General features: G+C 41.6%; 3 protein-coding genes across 9 annotated transcripts; 1 reads left to right on the top strand and 2 right to left on the bottom strand.

Moving 5' to 3' along the window:
* Positions 1-602: 602 nt before the first annotated feature.
* ahi1 (Abelson helper integration site 1) lies at positions 603-9851 on the bottom strand. Of its 3 annotated transcripts, XM_058615776.1 has the most exons (27): positions 9479-9851; positions 9351-9386; positions 9087-9217; positions 8390-8886; positions 8218-8276; positions 7951-8140; positions 7559-7751; positions 7379-7474; positions 7105-7290; positions 6859-7011; positions 6413-6545; positions 6050-6173; positions 5355-5584; positions 5052-5158; positions 4827-4945; positions 4572-4702; positions 4353-4493; positions 4063-4250; positions 3926-3971; positions 3790-3836; positions 3019-3136; positions 2641-2699; positions 2449-2514; positions 2211-2373; positions 2046-2131; positions 1232-1320; positions 603-780 (listed from the first exon to the last, which is right to left on the bottom strand). In XM_058615776.1, exons 2-27 carry the CDS (start codon positions 9358-9360, stop codon positions 603-605), a joined length of 3540 nt encoding a protein of 1179 aa, XP_058471759.1. In that variant the 5' UTR covers positions 9361-9386; positions 9479-9851. The 3 variants fall into 3 exon arrangements, with proteins under 3 accessions (XP_058471759.1, XP_058471758.1, XP_058471761.1); XM_058615775.1 differs by having other exon boundaries at positions 9351-9851; XM_058615778.1 differs by lacking the exon at positions 1232-1320 and having other exon boundaries at positions 607-780; positions 9351-9851.
* A 542-nt stretch (positions 9852-10393) lies between these two features.
* Positions 10394-14972, top strand: LOC131445057 (uncharacterized). The gene is made up of 13 exons (XM_058615856.1): positions 10394-10647; positions 11817-11936; positions 12186-12305; positions 12417-12536; positions 12716-12835; positions 12962-13170; positions 13250-13295; positions 13555-13688; positions 13810-13941; positions 14021-14135; positions 14397-14531; positions 14632-14757; positions 14854-14972. Exons 1-13 carry the CDS (start codon positions 10446-10448, stop codon positions 14964-14966), a joined length of 1692 nt encoding a protein of 563 aa, XP_058471839.1. The 5' UTR covers positions 10394-10445; the 3' UTR covers positions 14967-14972.
* A 148-nt stretch (positions 14973-15120) lies between these two features.
* Positions 15121-22669, bottom strand: LOC131445056 (ensconsin-like). Of its 5 annotated transcripts, none has more exons than XM_058615851.1 (18): positions 22540-22669; positions 21728-21845; positions 21533-21588; positions 21290-21350; positions 20249-20353; positions 20001-20075; positions 19719-19882; positions 19536-19635; positions 19284-19400; positions 18958-19097; positions 18686-18816; positions 18343-18584; positions 18077-18254; positions 17821-17989; positions 17586-17690; positions 17186-17236; positions 16813-17044; positions 15121-15938 (listed from the first exon to the last, which is right to left on the bottom strand). In XM_058615851.1, the coding sequence occupies exons 2-18, from the start codon at positions 21738-21740 to the stop codon at positions 15928-15930; spliced, it is 1950 nt and encodes a 649-aa protein (XP_058471834.1). In that variant the 5' UTR covers positions 21741-21845; positions 22540-22669; the 3' UTR covers positions 15121-15927. The 5 variants fall into 5 exon arrangements, with proteins under 5 accessions (XP_058471834.1, XP_058471836.1, XP_058471837.1 ...); XM_058615853.1 differs by having other exon boundaries at positions 18958-19073; XM_058615854.1 differs by lacking the exon at positions 19284-19400 and having other exon boundaries at positions 18958-19073.
* Positions 22670-23792: the final 1123 nt, after the last annotated feature.

Below are 23792 nucleotides of genomic sequence, written 5' to 3'. Positions count from 1 at the left end.
ATACAGTATATATATTTATTGTGTCTAATTTTGTGAACTGGCATACACTGTATGTTTGTTTGTGGGTGTGATGTCAGACCGTTTATATTTAAAGAGAGAGAAACAACTTTTGAGAATGAATAATCTGTATTTTTTTTAGTTCATCTCATATAGACTAAGAAAATAAAACAGAATTGTAGTGTCAAGACATTTTTACACACATTTCCTTGATTTGTGTACAAAGCAGAATATAAATACTGACTCTTTATATAGTAAAAAAAAATGTTCCAACTTTAAAATACAAATTGTATGTGTGAACGTTTGTTTCATAAAATGTGTTTTTACAATGAAAAATAAAAAGGTAGTCTATATTTATTATAGCACCTTCTAATCTTGAGTGCTTTACACTACAGTTTTGCCATTCACCCATTCACACACATACATACAGCACTTCTTTTTCTATCACACGTTATTCACCTGCTGCCGACACAGCCGCCAGGAGTAACTGGGTCTTGCCCATGGACACCTTGGCGTGTAAACTAGAGGAGCTGGGGATCAAACTCCTGACTTTTCCGGTGGAAGGCAACCTGTTCTACCCACCGTCAACCCTGTGTCCCATGAGTTTAAGTATCAGGCTCAAAGGCACTGTTAGTCTGTCCAGTCGGTCCAGTCGGTCTCTCTGGGAGAGGTCTGTCTGTTGACCTGCCTCTCCTCCTGCTGCTGGTCGAGCCTGAAACGACTGTGGTCCTGGATGAGGGTTCAGGGACTCCGGGCTTCTTCACTTTCTTTTTTCTTCGAGTTCTGTGGACAAGGTGTCGTTGGCAAGATTTGTTCAACTCTGTTTGTCAAAAAGAGTCTCATGCAGTGAAAAGTACCCATGTCCCTGTGAATAAAGACTACGTTCACATTACCAGCCACGTGGATCAACTCAGATTTGATGGTTCATATTTAGATCTACAAGTGTCTTACGTCAGTTTTTCATGTTTACTCTGAAACAGCATACATGTGCAAATTCTCCTTCATTGTTTGGCTCTCCCACATTGTCATTGCAGGTCAATGAAAACGGGCAAAAGCCTCGTGTTATCGCATACAGATACAGATCTGATCTACAGCCACATACTGAAGTGACGCAAGTCTGGTTTGAAAATCAGACCTTTTTGTATTGGATTTCTGTTTCCACAACAAGAATAAAAATGTTTTTTTCAGCTGGGCAATGTGAACACAGCCATAGTCACATAAGTGAGTCACTTACGTGGCATCAGTCACCTCAGGTTCAGTGTCAGAGAGATTTGGCTCGGAAAGGAACTTAAGTTCCCCGGAAGAACTAATTGCAGCGGACACCTTTGAAAAAGTAAGAAAGATGAAGACCAGGAAAGAAAGAATGAAACACCATCCAGCCTTTTAATCTACTTGGAAAAATTGCATTTCGGTTAAAAAGCCCCTTCTTATTAAAAAACACCCTTAGAGACAGATCTGAGGTGGAGTGTAGTAGCTTCACCAGACAGAGACACCATAGAGCTCCAGTAGCTGACATCACATAATCCTGTCACACAACACTCAGACAGCAGTGCTTATCTGCAGACTGCAAGAAAGCAGGCAGAAATAGAAGCAAGTCGAACTCTCTTGGGGTGGGGGGGGGTTGGGTGACTGATGATTTGGACAATGAAGTTGTCCAAATCATTCAGAACCACATGAGAAGTGATTGGGTCAGTGGTTAGAATCAGGGTTAGTGTGCCAAAACAGCCAAGGACAAGCAGAAGGGAGAGCATTTTACCAGATCACCAAAGGTCCTGAGAGAGGAGAGGTGATCCACTGCCATTACAACTCGCTCAAAGTTGAGCATAGATGATCCGTCTTCTGTTTCTATGATCGTATACATTTATACATGTACTACAGTGTTTAGAATTGCTTTTGGGGATTTCGCGTGTAGGGAGACATGAAGCAATGCCGCGTTTACAAAAAATTTATAAGAACGAAAGAAAAAAAGATCGGAAAAATCATGTTTCCATTGTGTTTAAGCCACATCCTGGAAAGAAAAATGCAAGTGTACATTTCTAGCTCCTTACCCTGGTTGGTGTTGACCTCTCAACTGTCCCATCAGACAAGGCTGCATGGGCTTCTACGGACTGACTGACGTCGTCTTTAAAGTCTCCTACAAAGATTAAAAAGGTTCATGCACGTTATAAAAACAAAAAGAGTCAAACTACCACACGCAAATATGATCAACTTACTCTGATCGACGACATAAGAAGCAAGAATATATCCCTGCTGTCCATTGGCCAGGCGTCCAAACCACCAGTTGTCATTGTCTTTGTACAGCACATGGATGACATCACCGCGTTGTATGGTCAGCTCATCAGAGCGGTTGGCTTTGTAGTCGTACAGCGAGACGACCTGTGAGACGAATACAATATTGAATAAAACGCGACGGGGGAAAACTGTCAGCTCACATCTTCAGTGGACACTCACAACTTGTTGAACGGGAGAAGAATCTGTTTCCACATGGACACCAGGGAAGACGTGGTCAGAAAGGTTCTGACGGAGAGATAAAGGGACATTAGTAAAACCATGTGGCAGCTGCTCTGACTGCTGGTTAAAATACTGTCTACAAAGAACGCAGGGGCAAAAAGACATCATAAAGGGTTAGGGTTAAAGCCTTACCGACTGCAGCCTGACAGATGAAGCTCCTTTCAGACGCTGACCAACTGGGACGAACTTGCCTGCGATGATAAGAAAATACAATAAGAAGAAGCACAAATATTTCAATACAATCCAGTGACATGACAGTATTTGCGGAGATCCCATACAGATACTTGTCAGAATCACAAGAGGTCCGTCACTTTCTCTGTATATGGAGTTCATCTTTTCAAACAGAGGCTTGAAAACCACATCAGGGATCATGTGGTCCAGGTCATAACCCCTCCATGGGTTTTACTTTGTTTGGCTATAATCTTAAGAAAATATGTGACCTCACATGTCTGAGGGCTGCAGTAGAGACATTCATTGGGTTAAATGCATTACTGAACAGGCCTCTCTTACGTGTTTGGGTGCTCAGTGCTGCCTGTGGGATAAGCTGCTCTGCCAAAGAACCCGAGAGCTGCAGCTTGGAATGCGGCGACAGCAGAGAGGGAGGTGGTAACGATGCGTTTAATCCCACCTGGAAAAGCAAAGAGTTTGAATTCACAGTTCACATATAGAATCAGAGTTGAGGCTTAACAGTTCAATAAGTAACAGTCAGTGCATAATAATGGGCTTATTATAGATTTATTTCCCTGCTATAAAGCAGCGATGAGGAAGATTTAAGCTTCCCATTAAAAACACCCACATTTCCCTTTATAATTGTATAATACAAATTCAAGATAGAAAGCCAAACTCAAGCAAAGGTTACAGAGAACAAAAATTTGTGGTAGACATTTTGACAGGTCACAGTAGGAGAAGCGCATTAATCAAACTGATGGCTGAGTTCCATTCTACTGCCTCACTTTCACAGTAAATGCTGGCTTGTTCAGTGCTTAAAAGAAACCTGAATGGAAACACAGGACATAACAAAAAATCTTGAGGGAGGTGGAAGGGTTGGCATATTGATAAAAAAATAAATGAGAAGAACTACAACGGAAGCAGATTCAGAAGTCACGGGGTTGTTAATTTCACTGCCGTGGAAAATAAATGTGCCAATAACAGTTTATCTCATTTATCCAACTCCTAATATTTGCCTCTATTGGAAAATGTGCCTGTGCTTTCCCTCCTAATTAAACACATCAAAATAAATGTCTCCTATAAACAAAAAGAGCTACACTGATCAATACTCACTGTGCCAGCATCTGCTGTTAAGCTCCTCCCCCCTGTGTGAAGCTTGTCTGCAAAGCACAAACATGAGACACGTTAAATTCTACCTGCACATTTAGAGCCACAGGCGCAGATTAATCTGAATGTAATCACATCCTACCTTGCTCACGGGTGTATCCAGAAGAATAAGACCTGTAATTCGGCTCCTAGAAAGGTTTTAAAACAGGGAGTCTTATGATGATAATCTAAACTGTAATGTAAAAGTGTATTTCAATGTAAAAGAGGCTGAGTACTTACAAGTACTGAGTCCAGTTGTTCTTGAACACGTTGCATTTTCAGCGCACGTCTTGCTGCTTGGGCGAACTGGTCGATGGCTGCGGCTTTGTCCTGTAACACTGGAGGATCAGGTGTGTTTCTCGTGGTCCTGGTGTCTGCTGAAGCCGATCTGCTCCCTGTTTTTATATTGTGCACTTCCAGCTGTGAGACTGTACGAGACAGTAAGACGTACAGTAGTTATAGCTCAGGGTATTTCAATGGCCTGTCCGCATTAATGAGTGAAACTAATTCTCGTGTTTTTCGGCACACACCTTTGTGGTCATACTGGTAAACATGGACAGGCTGGCCCTGACCAAAGCCACAGAAGGCGACCATGTTCTCGTGAGGGTGGAACGACACACCGTGGAGGGCAGTGGGGTAACAGAGCTCAGAGTACACTGCGAGTTGGTCACCTGAGACGACAAAAGCACGCTTTGCAGAAAACACTTGCAAAACAACTGGCTTTTTAATTGCAGGAAAATGATCCTCACCTGTGTCTGTATTCCAGACATACGCCATCCCATCCTCACTGCCAGAAAAGATGAAGTTCCCACACGGTGTGAAAGTGCTATAAATCCTCTCTCTGTAGTTTGTGGCTCCGGTGTACTTTTTTACAGCCAAACTGAGAGAAGATATACTTATGAACACAGAGCACAACATAATACACGGTATATGATGGAAACATTATATACTATTGTCTCTACAGCTATTTCCTGTCAATACAGATTCAGTTTTGTCATATTTACATTCTCAGGTCCATCATCCTGAGGATACTGTCTTTGGCATGGATGAGGAGACACCGCCCGTTTGGATGAAGCTGCAGCCTGTTGATGGGGACGCCGCTGAGATCACGCTCATCAAACGTCTGTCAAGAGACAACACAAAATGTAATATATTATTAGTAGAGTGTGTGATACACTATGTACATGTGTTTCGTATTTAAAAAAAAACATCAAAATCAACTCTTATACCTTCTCTATACACCAACGATGACACGACGGTTGCCGCCTGCCGTCATTTACTGAAGTCTTCCACACAGTGATGCGACCCACATTGTCTGCAGAGAACATTCTCGTCCCTAAACACAACACGACAGATATATGGGGCTTAGCTTTTTGTGTGTGTGAGTGCTCTGTTGTAAACCTGTATGCACCCTTAAACTGAACAGGTTAATCATTAATTAGATTTACAACACTGATACTGCTGTGTATATAGTCCATAATTAGGGGAAAGGGTAAACATTTTATAGGGAGGATTTATTGTGAACTTCATACCTTCGGAGTCAAAACAAAGATTGTTAATGAAGCTGTTGTGGCCCTCAAACTCCCGCAGCAGCTGGCCATTCACGTCATCGACGTCCAGCCTCCACACGCGCACCAGGCAGTCGTAGCCGCCCGTCACCACCAGGTGCTGGGCCATAGGGTGATACTGAGCACTGTACACAAAGGACGGGTGGGGGAGCACCTTCTGTGCCGTTTCCGAAAACTTCTCCACGTTCCACTCTCTGAAGGGAAAAAGAGCAGTAACAGAAATATGTGTATGTTATTAATTGTGATATTTAAATGACGTGTTAGAACAACACTGCTGCCAAAAACATGCTGTGTCACTGATATTACAAAGAGAGCATGTACAACCTACCAGAGGGACACTAGCTCCCCCTAGAGCCCAAACAAAAACATAGCAATTCAGTTACTGTCTCTTTTTTAAATTGTCTCCTTTTTTAGGGCTGCAGCTTGCAATTATTTTCAGAACTGAGTAATCTGTAGATTATTTTCTCAATTAAATTATTAGATCTTTGGTCAATAAAATATATGACCATGTTAAAAAAAACACTGATCTGTTTGTTTCCCAAACGTTGACATGATGATGCTCAAAAAGCATGGATTATATTATGATTTAAAAAAACATTTTTAAGCTTTACTTAATTTTCAGTACTACTTATGGTTTTATTTGAAATAATTAGACTTACCGAACAGTTCCATCAGAGGAGGCAGACAAAAGTCTCTGGTCATCTCTGGACCAGCAGAGATCATACACTATTTTAAGATGACCAGTAAAGGCAGCCAGAACCTTTCCAGAGGGAATCTGATAAACTGAAACAGTAAAAATACAGTATAAACGAGGTATCATGTGTTGTAAGCTTGGACATTGCTGACTCCCAATGGCTTTATATCAAGGTCATAATAGCAAGATTTCACGCAGTAAATTAAAGTTGTAATCATGACAAGAATAATCCCCAGTGAGGCAACTGATGAGACCACTGTGTACAAACAACAACTTAATTAGCTGGAGATTTATGCTGACTTGTACCAGCAGGGGAGGTGTTGCTTACCCACAACAGGGAAAGCATCTCTGTCAGCACAAGCAGCAGCCAGCACAGTCCCAGCATGAGAGAAGAGCACAGTGAAACAGCCCATGTGACCACCACGGAACGCCAGCACGGGCTTGTTAGGAATCCGGCAGATCTTTCACAGAAAAGAAAACTCTTATAAGGCTTGTGCACAGTCAGGCAGAATTAAAGTCCGATGAGGAAGAACAATAAAAAGCTAAGACAATCAAGGTTTTACATCACACCTCTTCTGATATACCTGTATATTTATGTGAGTGCACGTTTAAGGGTTTCCCAGACAGAAGAGGGACAAACTTTTTATCATAAATAAATAAGCAAATGAAATAGGCAGTGAAAATGATAATACCCAAGTTGACTTGAATTATGTGAAGGCAACAATATTAAAACAATATTTACATTGTTATTCAAGGTCTGTTCACTCAACCAACCTGACCCGGCAGCCTGCTCCATCTCAGCGCTGGTGGACTGTCGTCTCGAGGCTGCGCCAGGCTCCTCTTAGTGACCTCATTCTGCAGCTCACTGTAAGAGGTGCTGCCTCGCTCCTCCTGTAAAGCCATCATGGAGCGTATACAAGGGTCCACCTGCAAAACAAAAACCATCTCTCTATCTTAGTTTTACAAGGCTTTGCATTAGAACGTAATAAAACAATCACTAATATGGAATAATCCGCTTACATGCTCGGGGAGTTTAATGCCTTTCACTGTAACATAAAGCGTGGATGCATATTTGATTCGTGGATACTTCCTCCACCACTCGAACACCTCTACTGTCTTAGGTTGCCTCTTTGCTCGAGGTGGGGGACAGAAGAGCTGGAGACGAAGCTTACTGTCGACGTTCAGCACACCATTTGTGCCAACGAGCTGAGCAGGAAGGAAAACATAAAATACGGTAGACATTTAGCAATTAAAACGAAGTCTTTCATTTCAGGGATAAGGCTAAATAAGACACCTTGAGGAACGCCCATGCTATCTTCCTGAATCCCTGTTCGTGCTCGTCACCACCAACGTTGGCCTTTGCTTCCTCCATAGATATGAAGTCCAGGATCTGTACAAGACATTTAAATGAAAAACAAGTTATTCAAAACTACTTTAAAACTGGCCAAACACTTGTAAATGTAATGTCTCTCACTTCAAAGAAAAGTATGACTCGGGGGCTTTCGTCGTTTTGTTCAACAAAGTGACCAAAGCGTTCGTTGAAGATGATCTGTTCCTGCCACTCAGGGATGACTGACTTGTTCTTCTTAAAGTCAAAAGGCTGCGTCATGATGGGAAGAATGTGGTCAACGCTCTCTTGCTCATAAAAGGAGGACACTGGCCGATGGCTATGAAAATCGAGAGATAGACATAATAAACTGCAAGCAAACAAACAATGAAGCCCTATATTCAAAAAAGTTAGAGTAACTCTAACATTTAAATGACACCTAAGTAAGTCATGTTACTAGATTTTTCTAAATCAAAGGAAAACAACTGCAAAAACTAAATGAAATGTGTGACAAAAGGTCAGAGAGTTTCCGTTCTCACCAGTCTTCTTTCTTCACATACTGTCCAGTGATTTCATCGACAACATGGATCTTCACCATCGGGTGCGAGATCATTAGGTCAGTTTTAAGGCGATCTGTTCTGTGAACGTAAACTCCCAGCACAAAGCTGTCGTCATCACATGTGGATTTCTGCTGTGCGTCTGCCTCTGTTTCACTCTCTTCTGTGACAACTGAACAAAAAAAACAACATTAAATTATTCAATATCGTACATTGTGGGGAACACTGTGACACTGGACGACCATTTACCATGCTTCTTCTTCTTCTTTTTCTTCTTCCCCTTGTATTCCACACCTTCATCTTGTTCCCTGGTGGAGAAAAAGTATTTCACTTTACATCAATGTCTGTTTAAATCTGTAGCCTTGATGCAAAATTTAAAAACCAACAGATCTAAAAATAGAATATAAACAGGTGCACACACCCAAAATCCGAGTCTGTAAGTACAGATTTCAGCTTCTTCTTTTTCTTCTTCCCAACTTCATTATTCATTATTTCCGTTGACTTTTTTGGAGAGCTTGCTTCCTCCTGAGCAATCTGCTGCTGGTATTCATTCAGCAGTGTGTCCTCAGCATCCTCCACTCGACTCTCTGTTTCTCCTTTGTTTTTCCCCTTTTTGCTTTTCCGCTTTCCATCCTCCCCAAACTTGACGGCATCTATGTTCCTCTGTATGAAACTTTTTGCATCTGGTATGGGGAGAGGGGGAAGCTCCCTCTTACCCTTCCTCTTGACAGATGATGTTGGAACCTCCTCTTCATTTATACTGTTTTTGATGTTAACCTTTTCGACAATTTCCCACTCTCTCCTTTTGTTCTTGGTGTAGCGAGGGCTGCCCTGTTCAGGGTCATATGTGTTCTGCAGGATGGTCTCATCATCTTCTGTGTCCTTCTTGAGACTGACATTATCTTTCAGATTCTGGAGCTTTAAGGAATGAAATCAGAGAGAAAAGAAATGTCAACATGCAGTCTATGTCATTAGATTTGAACCATTAAAATGGGTTTGTCTTCTTGATATGTTGTAAAATTGCTTTACGGTATGTTCGGCAAGTATTGTATACTTTGGAAATCTAGTGTGATGTTTTCCACCACTGGAGGTAGAACTACAGATTTTGGATCACATACCACAATGGTTTCTGTAGGTTCAGTGCTTTTTTTCTTTGTCGACTTTTTCTTCTGTGGCGCAGCAAATGTCTTGAGCATCAAATTGAATCTCTCCCGGGTCTTTTCCCGGTCATCATTCTTACCCCTCTTACCTGAAAAGAAAGGTAATACAATCATTAGAACACGAGACATTAGCTGGCTATTATCAAAACGGTGTGGCTGTGATATATAAATATGATAAAGTGGTCAGAGGATATATTATTGTGCAAACAGAATTAAACTAACCTGCTGGCATCTTCAGGCGCTTCAATGTGACTCATTCTGAGAGTAAAAGGAAAGTAAGGCTTTCATTCTATAAATAAAAAAACAGGGATAATACTTAACAAAATCTTCTCCTTGATGGTTCTACGTACCCACACAGTTAGCTTTTATCTGCTAACTTATATTTTTGTATACATAGAAGACACTGGAACGAAATCACAGTTAAATCTCGGCACATGCTGCTCGAAAAAGCAACCTTTGTGTGAGACCGCAGCTAAAGTTAGCCAAATTAGCTAGCTTGCTACGTGCTAACGGTGGCTAACTAGCGTTCTTAACGTTTTGATGACGCAGCAAAACTAAGGTTCTTCAACAAAGAGCCCGAGCCTGCAAACAAAATCTGAACAAATTACAGCAGAAAGCGGGACGCTGAGTAGTTCATGGCAGTTGCGTGTATCTGTGTCTACCCTGCAGTGATTGTGACGTCCTACAACTTCACTAACGACGCCACCACGGTTTCCAAGTCAACCCCAGACAACCATAACAAGGCTGCGCGTCAGGATGACGTCATGACGTCATATATAAATTCACCAATGAAATGAGACGCCAGAGTAATCGTCATCACGTACAGATCATACAGGACGTAGCAGCTTTGATCTTAGATGAAGGAAACGCTTATTCCTCTCGTCCTGCATTTTTCACAATAAAAGAACACAAATCATACATCAAAATGTGCAGTTTCTTCTTCTAATAATACATTTTGAGTGTTTTCTAAGCATCTTTCAATAGAAAATGCTTAGAAAACACTCAAAAAATGTCCTGGGGAGTTATATATATGTTATATAAATATATGTTATGTAATAATAATAAGAAGAAACACGTAATATAATGTCTTCATTTGAATTTTGATGCTCTCTTCCATTAAACACAATTTGAAAACCTCAATTAAACCACTTCATTTTAATGTAATTCGTGTAAAGGGTCTGAAAAGGTATCACTGGACAAAAACGGGTTGATTTACATTTCAGTCACGTGACGCAACCCTGAGTGGGCGTGTCTATGTGCAGGTGTTCGGTGACAGACAGGACAGGTGCCGCAGCCGCGCTTCTTCGTGATGCAGACATGGCTTCCAGCCTTTGTGCAAGCTGCTCGCGTCTCCTCAGGGAATTCGCTGCTCATTTGAGGAACATTTGCAGAAAGTTTGAGCAGAAAGTGAGGGACATTTTCAGGGAGCTGTGTGAGTGCACGTGTCTCAGGATTACACCCGAGAGGAGTATACTGAGGAGGAGGACTCAGGTGTTCCAGTCACTGCACCTCCTGTATGGTAGGAGCACTGAGGACATACTTTGTCTTTGTCTTTGTTTGTTGGCTGCTTGTATAAAGGTGATGGGGAGGGGGAAACAAACCTTCACGCAATAACCTGTCTTTTCTTTACTAGAAAAACAAAGTTTAAACAGCTCATTGTCCGAATATGGAGCTACAATTCAAGTTTACTCTGTTTAAAACTGGGTGAGAAAATACTGGTACACTAAAATATGACGTTCCAGAGCTTGATACTGTATCAATATGGACATTTTCTGACAGTGGTTTTGTGTTGAATTTTAGCCTCTGGACTATATTTGCCAGCAAGATTCCTCACTAGACAAAGGAAAGTCTATATTGTTTATTCATAAACCTTGTTACTTTACCACGTGAACGCACATAGTATTCCAAAATATTACAAATCATATTGTCAGAGAAGATACAGAGCCATCAAGTGCAGAACCAACAGATTTAAAACTGTTATTTTGCCACAAACGCTGTGATTGTTGTCACCTAACTGATTTTCAGTGCTATAACTTGGTAAATAGGAAAGGTGTGTATATATAAATATTGAACATTTTACAGCCTACAGAAAAGTGTTTGGCATTGCTCTTTACCCAGTCTTGTACAAAGTACCTAAAAGGGGGTGACTTGAGTAAAAGTACAAGTATCTTTATCAGAAAACGACTTTGGTAGAAGTTGAAGTCACTTTTTTATCATATTACTTAAGTAAAAGTCTTGAAATTAATTGTTTAGAAGTAAAAGTAGCATAGAGCCATGGTGGCTCAGTGGTAGGGTGAGTTGTCTTTCAACAGGAAGGTTGTGGGTTAAATTCCTGTCTCTATTAGTCTATATGTGTCCTTGAGCAAGACAATTAACCACATGTTGCAGCGTGTGAATCGGTGAGTAAGTGAAAACTGTAGTGTAAAGCAGCTCATCAAGACTAGAAAAGCTCTATATACAGACCATAATACCAACTCTTCTTCTGATTTTATTTGGTAGTATGAGTAACAAAGACAGTCAGACAGAATTGTAGTTAAGTAAAATTAGCTAGATATACAAATAAAGTACACATATGTGAATTTTGTACTTAAGTACAGTAACAAAGTATTTGTACTTTGTTACATTACAACACTAGAGTGGACAATAAGTAGAATATTCACCTCTGTTCATCTGTTGCTTCCTTTTCAGAGGATGACAGCAGACTCCTCAGTCAGGACGGTCTACGAGCAGTGGGCAGACTCTCCGCCTCAGAAAACACCGATCTGCAGATGACAGCTGCTGTGTATTATTTACATGTCAGTCATCGCTGTGAGTAGAGAAATCAAACAGATTTATTTTTTTTACGTGGCCTTGGACAATCAGCGTGAAACGATGCTTGCAGATCAATATTTGCACATAAAATGAGACTCGCGTCTGCAGCCCCAGGTTTCTCATTTCACTCCCTGCCAAGATAAGCTCTCTTAACGGCTACGACCAGTGTCATGCAAATGTTTATCTATATTTTATTGTCCAGGGCTTTTCACCATGAAGCTCTGTGTATGTGTGTGTGTGTTACAGTGAAATCTCACTTACCCGATGACTACATGGAACCAGTCATGGCTTTACTTTTATCAACGGACCTGAATGTGCAGAAGACCATCTCTCTGGCTTTGGTCAATCTGTTGGCAAAGAATAATGGTAAGTGATAAGAAACGACTAATTCTCTCTTGCACTGAAGTTGTAATAGGTAAAGTCGGTTTAGCTTCCATGGGAAATCTCATAATTACTGTGTATAAAATATTATTTCAGTGTGTAAAGACTTGGTGATTGACATGGGGATGCTGGTGCCCATACTGGAGTTGTTCCAGTCGGGTGATGCAGCCGCTCAGTGTCACTCGTGTGCCTGTGTCGCCATGCTGGCCTCCTCAGGTTAGTGTGAAAACAAGTCTTTTTAACACTCACACAATCTGGGGGAAATTAGAAAGATATAGTAGATAACAGTAAATATTTAAAGCATCTTTTTTTACTCTGTTACAATGAACAACATATGGCAACGATAGCATAGTTCGCTAAATATCTGCTGAGCATCCTTTTTTATTTTCATACAGAATCAAACAGAGACGTTATCATCGTGGATGGAATCATTCCACTGTTGGGGTTGGCAAAATCGTACGAGCCACAACTGCAACTGAACGCGACCTGGGCTCTGCTTCACCTCACACAGTCAGGTGGGATATAATAACATAAGTATAATATATGAAATTATACATGTACATGTGATAAAAATGGGTGAATAACTGTTATTTCTAGTAGTATAATTGCCAGAAATCCCCAACTATCTCCTTTCCTTCCAGATTGGTCAGTGAGGCTGTTGTGTGAAGCAGGAGCGATCCCCGTCTTGGTTCTTCTGCTGCAGTCCTCGGATTCAGAGGTTCAGTTCTGCAGCTGCTCTGCTCTGCGCAACATCGCCGCTGTCCAGGAGCATCACCCCAGGCTGCTTAGCATCGGGGGACATTATTTGTTAAAGTCTCTTTTGACTCTCATGTCTTCCTCTGTGCAGAAGGTAAATGTGAACTTGGGTGGGTAAGTGCTGAATTGTAAGGTTAACGAGGTTTGATTGGATTTATTTTATTGTTTTTTAGAATTCAGCTCAAGCCTGCAGATGCCTACAAGCGCTCTCAAAGAATGGTAATAATTAGAATTATTTTATACATTTTTGTAGGAAGACCGAGACTAAAATCTCTTTAACAAAGTGAAATCTAGTCAAGACAGTGTCAAATAAATGTGTGTCATTTAATAAGTGTCATTTAAAAAGCTTATTTGCAAATTGTTATAGCTCGCAGTAACTACTTCCATGACGGTAGAAACAAACAATAACTATATTAACTGGAAAAATTGGCATTGCGTAGAATAAAACGGGTACGGTTTGTTTAAATTCTGTGTGCAGTTGTGATCCAGGAGCAGCTGATGGAGCTCGACTGTGTCCTGCCCCTGAAGACGCTCCTGAAAACCAGCACTGCTGCATTTACAGAGCCAGCTGTAACGCTCCTCTCTGCACTGTCAGCACATCCACCAAATAATGTATGACTTCCAGCAAAGCAGCGACACATCTGTATAAAATGGGGTTGGCACATAAAAACATTAAATATGAATGGCAGGTGACTTATATAAATATATAAATATTTCTATGCTTTGTTTCCAGGACGTCCTTGTGGGTGAAGGACTGTTGGATGAAATCGGTCAGCTGCTTCATCATCAGAGGTCCAGCACTGCTATCATCACCCACAGCTGTGTGATCATAACTAACCTGTGCAGCTCCTGTGTTGGCCAGCAGGTACATGGTGTCACGCCTGTAGTGCACACATGAAGGGGGGGGAATAAGCACTTGAATGAATCCAGGGATTGTTTTCCAGGCCGTGATGGAAAGTCGGTGTTTATCGGGACTCCTCCAGGCCCTTCGGTCTCCTGCTCTGTCAGATGACACCATGCTGCATGTGGCTTCATGCTTATATCACCTAATGACCTGGGGTGAGAAACCTAGGCATGGAAAAGCACATCTGTTCCGTTTGGAATAGTCAATATACTGATGTGACATTAGATCAGATGAGTTAGGATAATGATAAAGATATTGATATTGATTCCCATGGGGGAAATTCAGAAGTTACAGCAGCCCTGTTTGAAATAAAAAAAACTGGTTAACACAAGAAAGTGATAGCAGTAAAATTATCATAATTGATAACAAAAATATGGGACAATTTCATTACCTTTGATCATTTTCTACCGTTTCAGATCTACTGAGGTCTAAACTGTCGACAGCAATAACAGCAGAACAAGTTTCAGGACTGGTGAAGCTGTCTGGACAAATTAAAAATCCTCCGTTATCCTTTAACTGTGCAGCCATCGTGAGCAAACTACAAATGACTGGTAATGTGATGTGCAAGTGCAACCTACTGATATAAAATATCCATTACTTGGTTTTTCCTTCTGCATTATTTAATACGTTTTCATGCTGCTGTTCTTTTAGATGAGATCGCGGGGATGCTGAGACCTCACTACGTTACCATGTCCCAGTACCTGCTGCTGTTCCTGAAAAAGGAGGATGTTAAATTCCAGCAGCTCGGTATAGTTACAATATTCACCCTCAAAACAGGTTTGTATTTGTTGTACGTTTATTTAGCCACTGACTGTACTACATTTGTTGCGTGTCTGGAGTTCATAACCTGCTTTGTGCCGCTTGCTCCTGCAGATGGAGACTTTTCCTCTCTGCTGGTGGACAGTGAGCTGGAGCTGCAGCTCAGGAAGATGCGTTTACAGACCGAGGAAACACGGCGGCTGCTGCAAATGATTCATCCTCTGTAACTGTATTGTGAAAGTTAGGGCTTTACAGAGAGACACGTGCTCAGCGTCAACTCTGTTAGGTGTTTACTTGACAAACAGCATTTTATTAACTTGATACATGTTTTTTTAAATTTTTTTATGCTATTTTTTATGTGAGTGAAAAACAAGACAGAGACACAGCTTAGTATCAACTTTAATCAAATATGGCGACTTCAACAGGTGAATATGTAATACTTCTAAGTAATTTTTAAACTAAAAGGATCATATATTTGTTGTCAGATACATTTTTTTTTTTACGCTTTTGTTATAATAAATCACTTAAGCTTTACATCTCAAACCTTTCTTTGTGAAGTGATTGCACAATTTCAAACACGGCAACTGTCAGTGCAATAAACGCTTTGTGCATCATGTTGCTTTTAAAACATCACTCAAGAGTCCTTAGCAGCTTCAAACAAGTGATTGCAAAAACTTGACAAAATCAAAGAGTAAGATAGGACTTTGTGTCACTAACACAAAAACTAATCATTCCTAAAGCAAACATCAATGTGAGCCACTCTAACTCCAAAACTGAGGAAGGAAAAGTGCTTGAATGGCATAAATATCAGGAATAAGGAAGAAGCATAGAGCTAACATACGTGTGTAGTGTTTGTTTGTTAGAGGCAACACACTCCAAATGCTGATAAAATTGCTGGCTAGCTATCATCACCACGGTCTACATCTACTGCAGTTTTGAACAGTGATTATTAGTTCAGAAACCTGCTGTACTAAATTCATGAACATGGATAATTTGCCCAATAATTGTGCCACTGGATACACAGAGAAAAGTGACCAAATGCTAAAGGTCTTAGCGAGGCGATGTTACGTGCTCTTTTAAGGCGCTGAAGGGCAGCAAACCCGGCTAGACCGCAGGGATCTCCATCATTCTCAGAGCAGTGGCTGCTCTCAAACAAAGTGTTGGAACTTCAGCTCACTTTACGGGAGCTCAGATGACCTCTGATGATGACGAGAGACAAAAAAGAAAGACAAGATGTCAGATGTTTCAGAGAAGCTTACAGTACAGAGACCAAGACCTCCATAACATCTGTTATCAAAGCTCGTCTCATAACACATCTGTTGAAAGTAGTTAATTAACTCTGATTCCATCTGGTCACATGAATCCACCGTTTTCATAAACGAAAGTCAATCTTTAGTCATGTTATTCCTCTATTGTTTTACGGCTCTATAGCACATTGTTCGACTCTGACCTCTGAGGTGACCCTGGATATTTTTTAAAATGTGCCACCAAATGTATTATTATTATCATTATCAGTATTATAATAATATTAATAACGACAACAATAATAAGGCAGGGTTTTTGTCTAAACAAAAGCTTTGAAATACACCACATCACTTTACTGGTGGTGAAGACGTGTTTTCAAATCCAGGACATCTCGTCTGCATTGATCAAGATTAAAATGAACGATATTGATCGTGTGGTCCACAGCTAGACTACACTGTCAGTGCATTCCTCGGTCCACAAGATGCATAATTACTGTGCACTCACAAACCAGAGAACGAGCACTCAAGCTGGCTGTCGTTTATTCACTGAAGCCTGAAGCCCAGTGTGCGATTTTGGGCTGTCCCAGGCGAAGGACGCCCAGTGTGACACGATAATGTGGATTTATTTGATCATGGTTCTGATGGTCCTGTGAGAGAGGTTTAAAATTGAAGGTGACTCAGAGTGTGTGTGGTACATCAATGCCAATGTCTGCATGTATCATACTTGAGGTCTGAGCCAAATTTATGAGATCCTTTTCACACAGTGTGATGTAAATAATCTTGATAGATACTCAAGTCCGTAGGAGGCTTAACGTGATCTGCGTCTCACCTGCTCGTTGGTGAGTCTGGATTTTCTCCAGTCCGGTGAGCGTCCGGAGAGACCTGCGCTCTTTGAAGGCCACAACAGGAACCATGTCCTCCTCATTGCTCAGCCCCAGCTGTGAGGACTTGGTGCCCACTGGCAACTTGACCACATGCTCTATGTTGTTGTTGCTGTGCACAGGCTCTGTGTTTTCCTTTGGTTGGGCTTCATTTGGTAAGATCCTGACTGGCAAAGATCTCTGTTGAAAAATATTTTGTCAAAGAAAAAAAAGGCTGTTTCTTTTTGAAGTGGGGTTGGTTAGTTATGATTCGATGCTGGATGTGTGTCATGAGAACCCAGGGGGCAATGTGCTTTTCATAAACGGAGCAGTAAATCTCACCGTATCTGGAGAATCTGTCCTTCTAGTCCTCCGCATGATCTCCTCAAGTCGCTGGAAGAAACACAGCTTTCAGTAAAACTCTGTCATAGAAGCCTTTGTGTGAACATCCACGGTTTCACGGATTTGATATTGATTCTGAGGAAAAAGCTGTGCATGACATGCGCTACTAATCTAATAAACATAAGACACAAAGGCCAGATGTGTTATGTGGAATGAATTGTCAAAGATTTGCGATATTGCTGTTTTGTTTGCCCTATTGGTTTACCTGCTAAATATAAAATTACATGTACAGTTACTGTCATGTGTCCTATTATCTCCCTCAGTTTTTCTATTTGATTGGTCTAATTGTAAAAAACAAACAAAAACAAAAAAACCCTATTATTTATTATCATCCCTTCACCTTTTTTCTTTCTTGGCGCGCAGCCTCTTCTTTTTGAGCAAGCATGTCTCGCTCTTCTTTCATCTTCTCTGCCTTCTCCATCTCTCTGGCCTGCTCCTCCTCTCTCTGATTACGACACAAAGCAGATACAGAACATGACTGTAAAAACAGAAAATATATCTTCCAATAAATCTGAGAACCAAAAAAAAGAAAAAGTGAAAAACATCCATTAGGCAAAAACCTTGGCACCACCCACCTGTTTCTGCAGAAGGGCGGCTTCCTTCATGGCCTGAGCTCTCTCTTCCTCAGCTCCTCTCTGCTCCTCTTCCTCCCTTCTCCTCTTCTCCTCTATTAGGCGCTGAGCCTCAGCCTGCTGTCGTGCTCGCTCCTCTGCTCTCCTGTGCTCCAGCTCCTCACGGCTCTGCCTGGAGTAATCATAAATTGCAGGTTGTACTATTTACTATAGACTGGCACAGCAGGATTTCTTCCTCAAAGCTGAACAAGCTTTTTACCTCTCTGCCTCCTCTTTCTGCAGACGCACCTGCTCCTCCCTCTCCCGTTGCAGTCTAGCCTCTCTCCTCTTCTCAGCCAGGAGACGAGAGGCCTCCTCCTTGTCTGTAGTCCCAGCTGAGGGCCTGCTTACAACTTCAGGAGGCTGGGGAGCTGGATGAGGAGGCACCTGGGGAGTATCTGAGGAGAAACAACATCAACATGTATCTAAAGCACTTATTACACTTCATATGTTGTACTTTTTGTTCCAAACATTTCTGTAGCTTACTTTTATCTGCCACTTTTCCTGTAACATGCTCACTCTTAATGTGGGGCAGGTTCAGACTTGGAGCCACTGGCGCTGCATTTTCTTCCTTCATATTCCCCGTCTGACCTCTAGCCGACGTCCTGACAGGCCTCGTGTTCCCACGCGCGAGGACAGAGCTACGAACAGCAACACCTTCCTCGGGAACAGGTGGGAGCTCGAGCTGCAGCGGGGTTGAGCGTCTGCTGACCGATCTCCGAGGAGTCCTTCAAAAACCAAGCAGAACAGAGCGCACGTCTCACATAACTTGCATTAACCACGACTGTATCACAAATGTACAGGTGAGGCCACTCACATTGTAACCTACCTATCTGGTGAGGGAGAGGCCTTTTTGCTTTGTGTAACTGGTGTCACACTAGAGTTGAGGCCAGGTGATCGAATACTTGAGCTCCTGTTTGAATTCTTCTTAACAATATCTGGCTGTTTTGCTGTTCTGATCTAAACCAAAAAGATGGAGAATAAATAGTCAGATATATCACCAAGTGTAAAAATCTGAAAATAGACAGCTGGGTGGTCCTAAAAATATTAAATCAAATAAATACTGTTATGATAAGACAAATGGAGGAGACAGATTCACACCTGTGCCAGATTGAGGCGTCTGTCGCTGGGACTCGGTGAGACCGACCGCTTCTTTTGGACTGAGCTGGAGTGTTGCTGTGGTTTGTGAGGGGTGGTGGTGATGGAGTGGAATGAAACTGCACGGCGACAAACAGGGACAACTGAGCCGGCGTTTTAAGTCATAATTATGGGAAATTGGGAGAGAAATTATGCATGAATGGTGATAAGGAATGGGAATGCGGAGCAGTGCGTCAACAGAGAGGAAAATGAGCAGCGTTAATAACCGGGGAGTGTGGAAAACCACTAACATTGTTTTGCCATTTAGTTGCTTAGAAAGGGAGGAGTACCTTCTTCTCCTGAACGACACCCAGCACTCTTGCTCCTGGCCAGATAAGAGTAAGTGGGGGTAAGGAGGCGACTGACCAAATTCTTCTCCCATGTTGTCAGTGGTAAGCGACGTGGAACTAGCGTATTAATCAGTATAAAGTTTAAATGCAGCAAAAACAATATGAGTCATGCCAAGAATTGCTGTTAAGACTGGTGTTAAAAGGATAGGGAAGAAATAAGGACAGAAAGGAAGCATGTTTATGTCTACTTACCATTCTTAGCAACCTTCCTTCCTCTTGAGTCTTGACTGAGAGACTTTTGGGCCCTTTGACTCTTCTCCAGCGTCCTGCGCACTACAGATTCATATCGCTCCTTTCATTCAAGGGAAATCAAGCTTCAGTGTCGCTGTTCAACAAACAACTGTGAAATGAACGATGATCACTGTCAGAGCTCACTTTCTCCTCCTGCAGCCTCTGCCTGCGCTTCTCTTCCACAGCGGCTCGCCTCCTCTCCTCACGGAGCCTTTGCTCCAGGAGCTTCTTCTTGCGCTCCTCCACTTGTTGTTCATGGTAACGCTTGGCTCGCTGCTCCCGCTCCAACCTGCTCAGTTCCCGAGAGGCTGAGCAAAGGAAATGAGTCAGTATTAATAGATTTATCACTTATCTATATTACCCTCATTTTTAGAAATTGAGGACGATGCTTTAACAGTGCTGTACAAATTCCATGATAATACATACCAATTAACCTCTGCTGCTCTTCTCTTCTTTCTCTTGCTGCTCTCAGCCTCTCGTCAATATTTTGTCCATTCGCCGCTAGAGTGTCAAAATAATACTTTTACTAGAATATTAACCATTTAAAACCAAATGTAGGCTATCTGTATTTGGGTGACTTGTTCTAAGAGATGAACTTGTATCCTAACAATGTGCGATATAGCTGGTAAAATAGAATGAGTATGAATCCAGGTAAAGGGAGGGTTGTATCAAACCTGCAGTGGCCTGTGGAGAAACTGTGTTGTGGATTTGGACAGACTTGTTGACAGGGGAGGCCGTTTTCTTTGCCCGTGATTTCGGTTTGATATTAGAGCCATTTTCTGTAAGCAAGGAGGAAACAAAATGGCATGTTATTCAGTTTAAATTAACTAGTGCAGTACCCATTCAGTATGTGCCCGTTTTATGTTTGTGACAGATAGATGTTCCTTGTATTTATAGATAGATTATAAACATTAAACCTTAACAGGTCAGATGTTTATTTTTTTATCCGACACTCAATATTCCATGTATTTTCTATAAACATACGTCAGATTCGACACTTAAAATACATCCTTAAGCTCAGTGTTTCCCAAACATGGAAAACACTTGTGACCCAAATCCCAATAATCAATAGTGAATAATTTACAGACACGTCTGTAACACCTTATGTCATTTGTAATTATTAAATGAACATAATTCCATGAGCGATATGGTAAATGAATAACCATTTCAATTTATGCATCTGATTTTAAACATATATACAACCTAATCTTAACTACAATTCTCCAAATCTAGACAAACTGTCACATAAAGATAGCAAACAAATCAGCTTGGCCCATCTGCCTCAAACTGTGGTTGTTGTGGCACAAGTTGTTCTTTGGCCTTTGGGTGAGACACAAATAAAGAGTTCTGTGTATAAAAAGCAGAGGGAACATGCTAGCACCTGACCACAGCTCAAGATGATAGAAACAAGCAAAGGTTGAGACACAGCTGGCAGGAGTACGAGAGGTGGTGTCACATGAATGTGAATGTATCCCTGTAGGTTCAGTTTCATGATTGTGATGACATAGATTATGTAATCGGTGTCCACAGATGCCCCCCTCCGGCTTTCTCATGCTTATAGCCGTGCTCAATCACACAGGGATTTCTCAGAGCAAATGTACTGTGTAAAGCTGTACATTCTACTCGTGCGTCATCAATATGATCAGATGAGCTTGTATTTGTGATCTGCTGCAAACACACAGACAAAAAAAAACACAAAAGCAAATTTTACTAACCTGTTCTTCCCCATGCATTCCCCTTCTTCTGGCTCTCAATGGTACGGGAAGAAAAAGGTCCCTGCGATGGAGGGATGACAATCTGTTTCTTCTGCACAGCCATGCTAGAGACTGAGGCTGGCATACCAACGCTCTCTCTCTCTCAATAGTCTCCCTCCCTCTCTCACTCTTGCTCTCTCTCTCTCTCCCTGCTCTTCTCCTCCCCTTTTGAATTTCTATTTTGAGATGCCTCCGGGTTCTCACCACTTTCAGAGTGTGCTGTGTGAGGGAACAGCCTCCTGCATCAGATGCTTGTCCATCTGTGCATGCATAATCAATATAAGGAAACAAATCAGCTGGTTTAACTGCTGGAGATCATTTCTGTTCAGGCATTGTTCACAGGCTTCTTTGGAGGTAGAAGGAAGAGGATGCATTTTGTCTATAAAAAAGGCAACTCACCCTTCTCACCCATATGAGCTGCCCTGCTCTACTTTCACAGAATACAGTAGCTGTGTCACTTTAACTCCCCCGCCACACTGCTTCCGAGATGGACGTGGCCAAAAGGATGCAGTGTTTCCTGGAGACAGGGAGAAGAGGGGAAAAAAAAGATGGAAGCAAGGCTGAGAGCCTGTCCTCCTGAGAGGGATGGTATAATTCAGTCACATGCATCATGCTTGGACATTGCCCCAATGCTGTTCCTTGACAGATGTGGTAATTGAAGTGGTCTGATCACAAGATATAAATAAAGTCAGCCTTTCTTCTTTACATTTTTTATGAAAGGACAAATATCTCAAACCTTACCATAATAATGTCACACACTGCTCTTTTCATGTGTGGTTATTAGTTCTAGTTATTTATAGAATTACTAACAATTAAGATTGGAAGATGGTAAGGTTTAGGCAAGAGCACAACTTTTCATTTGATCCACAGGTAAACAAATCATCTTCATAAAAGAAACAAATACATAATGAAATCTATTTATTACCTCTCCAGTCCACTAGATGGAGTACTTGTGTGATATATTTGGCCCTTTCAATTTCATCAATACTGTTCATTTAAAAAATGTATCTCTCCAGGTGAAAAGCCTTAAGTGACCAGTGTATTTTCTGGCTGAGATATTGTATGCTAGCCACAGAAACGAAACACGGTATGCTATGTTTGTGTGCTAAATGATGTCAAGATATGTGTCGGTGAATTTTTAACTGACTGTGGCATCATTGTGATTCATCTTACAGGGACACCATTAAGTTAACTTGACAAAGGTTACTCACCATCCTGGATGAGTCATTAATCTAGAATGGTCTAGAAGCCGCCATCTTAAATCTCCTTGCCGCGTTTTTATACACAAGCTGCAGCACGCGACCAACCTTCCTCCTTTTGACGTCACGCCGCGGTAGTTCTGTTTTTTTTTTTTTTTTTAAAGTTTCCTCCTTCAGGAATTGTTTATTACGGTCATGAGGCAAATGTGTTTGGACAAACATTTTTTTAACGTGTTTATGCGGCTTCTCTTCGCAGTAATAGCACTGCGCCGACATTGGCCCGAGAAAGTGTGGGGGGGGGAGCCGCAATCAGCTGATTGAAAACACCTGCGTGGAGATGATCAGTTGTGTTGTATGTCACCATCAATCAATCAAGTAGTGTTTAAATAATCCTGGTAAAAGTGTAACAAACAAATAGACAAACTGCACTAACATCACAAAACACAGTATATTGCAGAGTCCCTTTAATTCAAAGTTATTCTTGCTGTCAGAGTATAAAAAAAAGTGTTCCACTGGTGGTGGAAATCCTTGAAGAATATGGTATCTACATTGTAGTGTGAGTGAGTGTCTCATTTAAGTGGTGTCACCATCAGTGATTTATACACTGCAGAGATGCACTGCTGCATACTTTTATTGCTTGATAGGAACCTCAGCAGTGGTGTCTCTTTGGTCTGAGAATCAGTGAGAGAAATCCAGGGAAAAGGCCTTTGAGAGGGGAGGGGGGGAAGCAATTTAAACTTTGATATGGGTGTGCAGTATTCTTGTTCACAACTGTACTCACTCATCTCCAAAATGATGATGACACATTCAATGTCTGTTATAATATACCACTCATTGAAAGAGGACAAGACGCCTCTACCAGTGAAGGATCATTCAGAGATTTGGACACACAGGAGCAGGAAAGCCACCCATCTGCAGTGTCGTCACCTACAAGGTCATACTGTGGTTTCAAAATGAAGTCGTGTCCAAGAAGTTGAGCTAATCTGAGAAAGACAATCACAAAGGGGACTACAATTATTTAAATGAACATCCATCAGATGTGTGTGTGTGTGTGTAAGTTTACCATTACCTGGTGACAGGCACAGCAGAGATGAAGCTGTAGATGAGACAGTGTTTTGACAGACGAGTGCGAAGGTCAGCACAGACTTTGTGCAGGTGAGAGGGCAGACAGCAGAGGAACACAGCGTCTTCCCACGCTGCCAGTCTGCCATTGTCAAAGAAACACTCCACACCAGTCTGGGAACATTTCACTGTAAACACAAGGA

This window comes from Solea solea, chromosome 18, assembly GCF_958295425.1.
Source record: "Solea solea chromosome 18, fSolSol10.1, whole genome shotgun sequence".
Lineage (NCBI taxonomy): Eukaryota > Metazoa > Chordata > Actinopteri > Pleuronectiformes > Soleidae > Solea > Solea solea.
Note: the sequence above shows the minus strand (reverse complement) of the source record. Positions and strands in the feature narration are given on the sequence as shown.